We start from the raw sequence: 8387 nt of genomic DNA, 5'->3' as shown, positions 1-8387 counted from the left end.
GTCGACAATGTAATAGTAGACTCGAACAGCCTCTGTTCCTCCCTCACGGACGCCGTATCAATGGTCGAATGGGGCTTTAACGCCTTACTAAAAGATCGCTACTTCAACACAACGGCTGAATAAAAAATTGTGAAAGCCTTTAATTTGTTGTTAGTTTTGTCTCAGTTTTATTGTTAGTACGTGAAACTATTAGATGTTTTATGTTTTTTTTGTACCTACATAACTTAAGTTGGATAAAAAAATTCATGTACAAATAAATTCTTTGTTTGGTCCAATGAATATTTATATACTTACAACTATCATATCTTCTTTGATGTTTGTAATTAGTAATATTTTATAATAATGAGAAACTTTCTTCGAAATATTTCATTAAACATAGAATAACTTTAGATTATTGTTACAACCAAATGTCTCTGTAGTTTATGTATTTTACTATGACGGTATTTCAAAGTTTTCGTACGTTCGCCTCAGAATATTTTATTTCCTCTCAGACCTTCATCCGTTTACTTCAATATATTATAAATGTGAAAAAAAAAAATTACATTACAGTCCAATAAGGAATTGTAGAAATATATTTTATAGGTAAATTTTAATAGTCATAGAAATATTAACTTCCGAACTTGTAATAATTTGAAATTAGTAATTCTATATGAGATCACGCTGGAAGTAGATCAATTTAAAAGTACCTACAATTTCACTTCATCTAAATTACGGTTACGGCTAATTTGCCTTTTTTCTTCATGTTTTGTTTACTTTAACACACTTACCACTATTCAAGACTAAATTACGCCAATAGAAATAATGGTATACGACATCAATAACTCTTGTTTTAACATTTTTAACTTTGCTGGTTAGAATATTGACTCTAGTTATTCATCAATATTAAATGATCAGAAAAAATATAATGTTAGCCCTATATTACTTAGAAAAAAAATACACAAATAAGTTACTTTGGTTTTAAATAAAACATTTTAGATATTATGATTGATAAGTAACGAAAATTAGCTTAGCTTAAACAAACAACAAACAATAAAATCGTTAGAACAAACAAACTAATGGATTTGTTTTATTTTCAAATAACACCAGATATCAAGGACATTATAAATTTATCTCATATGTTAAACAATTCGCGTATCAATTGAAGATGAAGAAGAGCCGCTCGAGTCGCACCAGCAGGTTGAAGCCGACGATAAGTGACGTCAGCGTCACCACGCCGATCGTTATCTTCATTGGCCTTTGTGTCACACAATGAAAACAGGTGATATACAAATTATATATACACGTGCAAATGTGTCAAATATCTTCCAAAAGATAACGAGTATAAAACGAAATAGATCCCACCTAAAATTGGTTAAAATTAGTAAAAACGTAACGCACAAGTTCAGTAAAACATTTTACAATATTTTTTTACATTACATAAGGCATCGCCTGATCACAAGCCCACCTTATGTTAAGTGATGATGTGATCGAAAGATATCTTAGTAAATGCCTATTCATTCTACTCTTATAGGCCGAAGGACTTGTATTTGTTACCACAAACTTTACCTTTGCAGCGTAACCAAAGATGCAAATCATTTTGTTCTCTCTAATAAGTTGATAGTCACCACAAAATGAAAACGATTTACTTCTTTGCTTACTTCCTTGTTTATCTTACCCATCAGCATTATGAAAGTAGAGAGCAGATCGCAGCGTATAATATACGAGCTGCATGTAGCAGTAGATGAGGTAGTAGAGGGCGAGTGCAGTGGCAGTCACCGATAACTGCAGCAACTGCACTATGTCAGTCACCACACCGAACGGTCGGGAACTTTCCTGCAAATTGATACATTCGAATAATTTCAGTGCCAACCTACCAACTTATGCATAGACACACAAGATAAAACATGACAAAACATCAAGTACAGTCCGACAAAGATCTTTGCATGTTTTATCGAACAGATACGTTTGTTGCAGTATAATTGAATAGGATCGTTAACATTCGTATTTTTAAAAAGAAAGTGCAATTGTTTAATGTACATTATGTGATAATATGTTGCGTTTACAGTTTAATGTTTAAGCTTGAATATTTGACCGCGGAACATGAAAACAGAATACTCGGCTTTGACCCACAGAGATTTTATCTCAAAGTTAATTGAGCTACAACGCTACAACTGGCGAGTTAACTGCTTTCCACAAGGTCTAATTTCGTTTATAATCGTGATATTAATATAATAAACTAATTGTAACAAATTATATTTAATCAGATTATTACGGAAGCCTTCGTACTATCCGCCTTTATATCCGGTATCCGTTTGTAGAATAATTATAATTATTAATATAAAAATTAAAGCAAAATTGCATTAAAAGATAATATAAATATTACCAGTATTAAATTAAACCAACATAAAACCTAGTTTTAAGCGGGGGTTAGATTTGCCTTAGTTTCTCTACAAACCAGTCTTTTAGGAGCACAGAAAATGGGTACGTTATCCCCTTTTCTCCTAACTTATATCTTCTTTACTTTATTCTTCTAAATTATTAATTAAAAACCAGTGGGTTGAGCCATTTGCGCCTGTTCATTTAAATTATGATTACTTAATATAAATAAAAGATGGAAGTAACTGAGGCATACGTGGGTAAGAAATAAGACCTTGGTACATAACAATAAACATTTTTAGTTAAAGTATTTCGGGTTAAAGACATTGATATAAGAATGTTCATACTACGGAGGTCAAGGTTTTATGCCAGTATTACGAAGATTAGATAATATCGAAATGAGGTTGTATTTTGAAAGACGCCGCGTCCTCTGGGAACACGTTAGCGGGCGGCATCACGATCCTTTCCGATCCTATCTTACATCACGACATTATAATTCTTGACTACTTTTCACTTGTCAGAAAACTACGAAAAGAAACATTAGACAGGATAGTAAACCAAATTTTTGATAATAAAAAAGCTTTAAAATATTTTATTACATTATTTCTTATCATTTGACTCAAAAGGAGGTCCTTTTATACAACCTTAATCCTTGGTTATTATAGTATTAGATGCATTAAAAACTTAATATTCAGTTACCAATCATATTTAGTAGTAACAAAACGGTGTATCCTAGTATCATAATATATTGTTAAATTATTGTAAAACTTACTGGCTCTATTTCTTTATCCTTGACCATGTTGGCACATTCGATCGAGTCATCGGCGCGGTGTTCGCAGTTCGGGAACGCGTTTTGGTGCACGGAACAGAACGCGGAGATGCAAGCCCCAGTATTATGCTAAAATTTGGTAAACATGTGTATACTACGACCATAAAAATTAATTATTATTTATATAGCAGGCATTGGAATCGTTTCTTTGAAAACAATAATCGTCAGTTGAGCTCATGTTAAACTAAACTTGTTACCTAATGGTAACACTTTTTGTAGTAGACTTTGGTTCGTCTAATGATATTGTGAATGTCGTTAAGTTAGACACAGTTCACTGGATACCAAGTATATATCATCTTCAGAATCGTTCAATGACTACTAAGGGAGAAAGTGTATGTTTAGTATGTAAAATCTAAACTAACAGACTGATTACGTAACCATTCAATGATTGTAAGTGTAACAGTTACACTGTGTTAAACTATTTAAAGAAACCCAACCGTACATAGAACCCCAGCAATCCCTTCATGTTGTGAGCTATCTCGGCGAACCAAGAACGTTAACTTTGTATACGGACACTTGACAGTGCCTTTGTGAAAGTTCTTACTTAGTAACTTCAGAGACTAATTAGTTTGACTGAAGAAATGAATTACGAATTGAGAGGTGCCCTTATCAGCGGGGGAGGGAGGCGGCGCGCAGGGGAACTGCTCGATGATGCGGCGCAGCTTGTCGCTGGTGCGCACGCAGCCGCACTGCCGCCGCCACACCTCCGCCGCCGGCCCCGCGCTTCCGCTCCCGGACCCGGCCTCGAAAACCCCTGCCTCACGCTCCAACTCCACGTTCACCTCCTTACGAACACATTTCGTGCAGGGACCAAACTTGCATTTTTCCATTCACCACTGAAAGAATTAATTAACACGACTTTACGTTAATGACAATCCGGGAAAGAATACGAATCGCATAATATATATATCAAAATCAGTTAAACCGATTAGGCTACAGGAGGTCACAATCTCACCTAACCCAGAGAATTACCCACCAATCTTAAGGATTTAGTGGTCATTATAACGTGACTACAAACAACAAACGAAACTTAGCTTCAGCTAAGTAAACATTTCAATGTACATATAATCTTATTTTCTTTCTCTACAGAGACATACTCTGGTAATTTTTCAATTATCTTTTCATCTTATATTAAAGCAATATTTTATTGAGACCAATAAGATTCTAGGCTCTATTATCTCATACCTTTGTGGTATGTGAGGCTCGAACACGCACGCCTTTACCCCAGCCGTTCTACCAATAGATCTAGTTTTTACTGAGAGCTATTTCTAACCGAGCAAGTTATATTGCAGTTACAATATAGATAGACGAAAGTTAATCTATCTGGGATGGCATTTTTTTTATTTTATTATCTTCGATATACAGGGTGTCCCAAAATTCAACGATAAAATGGTAATGGTGTATAGTCAGATCGATAACTACACGGGGAAAAATACTAAAAAAATTCAACTCTTTTTTGTTAAAAAGTTACATTAACTTTTGTAATTTTTCTTATAATTTGATAACTTCCACCATATACACCAGACACTGTGGCCACAAACATGAAGATATTCCTGCAATTTTTTTATTCGTTACCTAAGTAACATAGCCATTAATTGCAGTTAAAAATTGGACCAAAATATTCGATAATCTTAATAATTATTAACTATTTATAACTCAAGAACGGCTTTACCGATATAGCTGAGAATTGGCGAGGAGTTAACTTAGAACCAGGAGACGGACATAGGATACCATTTATTCATTTTTTTTTTCGAATTTATGCCTTGAAGAGTTGCTTTTTATGTAACTTACTAATAATATTATAAATGCGAACGTTTAGATGGATGTGATGAGGATGGATGGATGGGTGGGCCACACTAATTTAGTTTTTTTATATATCCACGTGGACGGAGTCGCGGGCGACAGATAGTAGTGGAGTAAAAGTAACTCAATAATGATATTTCATAATATGTTTAACAACAGTAATTACGATTTTAAAGTTGTGGTCAATTCAAAGATGAATATTGTTAATACATGTAAGATGTTCTAATTTTAACATCATATCAAGATAATTTAAAGATTTAAATGTTATATTACCTAATCGTGTGTTCACAATAGTTCATCTAGTTTTATGAATAACTGTTTGCTGTTTCGCATAACCTATTTCATAGAGTAAAACTAGGCATTGTGAAAAACATAAAGAAATGATATTTGTATAGAGTATTAAATATACGCACCTATGGTACATTCCATCACTGCTATAATAAATCATCATCAACCTGCCCTTATCCCTATCGAGGGTCGGCACAGTATGTACTACTCCTCCATCTCTATCAGCCGTCATATCCGAGTCTACCCCCTTCTTACGCATATCCTCTTTCACACAGTCATTCCATACTTTTTTTGGTCTTCCCCTACGCTTGTAGCCATCCACATTCAATCTCATTACTTTTTTGCTTATATCATCATCATCCCTCCTCATAACATGTCCAAACCACGCTAATCTTTTACTCCACAATTTCTCGATCACTGGCGCTACTTTCAAACTTCCTCTAATATACACATTTTTAACTTTATCCTTCCTTGTCACTGCTATAATATATAATATAAATAAATGAAATACAATACGGTACTTACTTAATTTGTAGAATACTCTTGAAAAGTAAATTACTGTATATGTTACCCTATCTAAAAATCAATTTAGTACATTTTCACATTACAATTTTCTCTTTGGTTGTAAAATCAGTGAAATTCACGAGAAATGTTGAAATAAAAAAAAATTAAAAACCTCGTTATTTATTTATGCACAAGACATGAAAAATACAAATTCTGTCATAATTTGACATCTTGCAAACTCTTATGACGTTTCTTTTTACTTTTAAAATAGCAAAAAGTATTTAGTAAATCTTTTAATTCATGTTACCTTACTAATATTATAAATGCGAATGTATAGATGGATGTTTGTTTTGAAGGTATCTTCAGAATGGCTTAACGGATCACGATGAAATTTAGCATAGATGTAGAACATAGTCTAGAAGAACACATAGGCTACTAATTTAAGACGAAGTCGCGGGCGACAGCTTGTTATTAAAAGAAATTAAAAATTATATAATAGCCTTCACATTTTTTAGATTAATCTTATCAGGAACTGAGGTAGAAAACAAAGGATATACCTAGAAAGAGATGGATGGATACCGTGAAAAAACGAATAATAATTTGGAGGACAGAAATCCTGTATACCTACATATAGTGGGATAAATACATTTATTTGTTATTTGCGCAACATTAAGATTATTTACACTATTTAACCTCAAAACATATTTCACCAGTTTAAATGTAGAGCACAGCGTCATACAACAGGGCAATTTTATTGACCCGGCGTGAGCCAAACCGGGTTGCATTTGACCGCCGACGACAATTCACGTACAATTTACGTTGGCGCCGTGTGAAAGCTTTCTCCGAGTATTTCACACTTTACCGCGGACAAACCTTTCAATACAATTACTAAATCTATTCATAATAATGGACAAATGGGTTTTTAGGCTAAGAACTGTTTTTATCCTGTACTTAGAAGCATTCTTACTTAATTTAAACAAGGATGGTATTCAGTGGATTTAGATGCATTATTTCTTCAATTGTTTTTTTAATAATTATATTTGTTATACTTTTAAGATCGGTAAAATTAGAGCAAATATTTCCATTTCTAATTCCGAATACAAGAAATTCCACAGTCAATACTAATGTTTATTTTGTCTATATTTCCAATTTTACTTAAGTTACATTAAAATGAGAAAAAGTAAGGAAAAACTTCGCCTTAAAACTTATCTAAATTATATTCATCATCATCATCAGCTCACTATACGTCCCCACCGAGGGGCTCGGAGCCTACCCTAAGTTAAGGGTGACTAGGACATAGGCAAGTGCGGGTTGGTTGACTTCACACATATCTTTGAATTTCTTCTCAGATATGTGCAGGTTGCATCACGATGTTTTCCTTTACCGTAAGAACGTCGGATAAATGTACATATGTAAATCGGAAATCGAAAAACACATTGGCACATGGCGGGATTCGAACCCAGGACCTGCAGATTGCAAGTCAAGTGCTTGACCACTGACGCTCAAATTATATTATTAAATCTCTATCTATTAATGAACTATTGTGTTTTCTTTAACACAGCAACATGTTGAGATACAAACATTATAACAGTAAGTTACGTAGCGAAAATAATAGCTCCTAAATCTACTATAACTGTTCACACGATTACGTGACGTCATCACATACAAAACACGTAGCCGTCCCCAAATCTTACATCACGATACAAGACAACGTAGAGCAATCACAGCACGCGGTTACCGTTGTGGTAGGTTGATGACATATCTTCATGCAATTAAAAGGTCTAAACAAGTGCATAGCAACTAACTTTCTATACGTTTTTACTAGATGTGGCCTGCGATTTTGTATGCGTTCTTTTCTTGTTTTCTTTCGAGTAATCTTTTCTTTTTTAGTAATGTTAATTTTTCTAATTTGACTACAGTAATCGAAATTCTAAGTGTCCTTTAGATTTTTAGGTTTTTCATCATACAGACTATAGATTATTGATACGTTATTCCATACGAATTAATTTTGCACTGACCTTACTTATTCTAAAATCAACTGAAGAGATTCGATTAAAACGATTCGAAGAATAAATTCTGGTGCAACGGGATCCAATGAATAAGAAGTTTAGTTAACGAATTGATTGACAAGGCTGTACTTCCCAATTAAAGTAAAAGCCGCAGATCAAGAGCAAATCAGCGAAGTTACAGTTTTTATACAATATTCTGACATAATAAGAATTTCATGGCCATGAATCGTTTAAGTTTCGTTCGTTAGACGATATGTTATAGATGTTACAGTTTTAGAACGGACATAATAGTTATAAGGTCGTAAAAACGTTACGAATAGCGTGCGTGTCGACAGCTAACATTCGCTAACGGGTGCACTTTATTGAAAGTGCTACTAATCCATACAATCCCGAGACATAGCATGTTTTCGACAATAATTCTACCAGTGCAGTTATGGCAACGGTTTATAATATTATTTTCCAAAATTATTCCTGCCGTTGTTGGTGACCGTGAGAAATTGACCAAAACCGCCCTACATGCTTAATATAACACGTTGTTACATTGAATTTTCCAAGAACGTGTTTAAATATCACGCACAATGTTATCACATAAATGTTAT

General features: G+C 33.8%; 1 protein-coding gene across 1 annotated transcript; it reads right to left on the bottom strand.

Annotated features, from left to right (window-relative positions):
* Nucleotides 1-1035: 1035 nt before the first annotated feature.
* LOC106121643 (uncharacterized) lies at nt 1036-5992 on the bottom strand. The gene is made up of 5 exons (XM_013317361.1): nt 5801-5992; nt 3775-4020; nt 3128-3253; nt 1655-1812; nt 1036-1234 (listed from the first exon to the last, which is right to left on the bottom strand). The coding sequence occupies exons 2-5, from the start codon at nt 4012-4014 to the stop codon at nt 1135-1137; spliced, it is 624 nt and encodes a 207-aa protein (XP_013172815.1). The 5' UTR covers nt 4015-4020; nt 5801-5992; the 3' UTR covers nt 1036-1134.
* Between the last annotated feature and the right edge of the window lie 2395 nt (nt 5993-8387).

Source organism: Papilio xuthus, unplaced genomic scaffold, assembly GCF_000836235.2.
Source record: "Papilio xuthus unplaced genomic scaffold, Pxut_1.1 DF826938.1, whole genome shotgun sequence".
Classification (NCBI taxonomy): domain Eukaryota; kingdom Metazoa; phylum Arthropoda; class Insecta; order Lepidoptera; family Papilionidae; genus Papilio; species Papilio xuthus.
Note: the sequence above shows the minus strand (reverse complement) of the source record. Positions and strands in the feature narration are given on the sequence as shown.

What these genes read in the sequence shown, in the direction of transcription:
- LOC106121643 (XM_013317361.1), bottom strand. Translation starts at nt 4,014, where the DNA reads ATGGAAAAATGCAAGTTTGGTCCCTGCACGAAATGTGTTCGTAAGGAG. An exon ending in AGGATAAAGAAATAGAGCCA is followed by an intron (nt 1,813 to 3,127) that starts GTAAGTTTTACA and finishes ATCAATTTGCAG; the next exon opens with GAAAGTTCCCGACCGTTCGG. An exon ending in TACTTTCATAATGCTGATGG is followed by an intron (nt 1,235 to 1,654) that starts GTAAGATAAACA and finishes TGTGACACAAAG; the next exon opens with GCCAATGAAGATAACGATCG.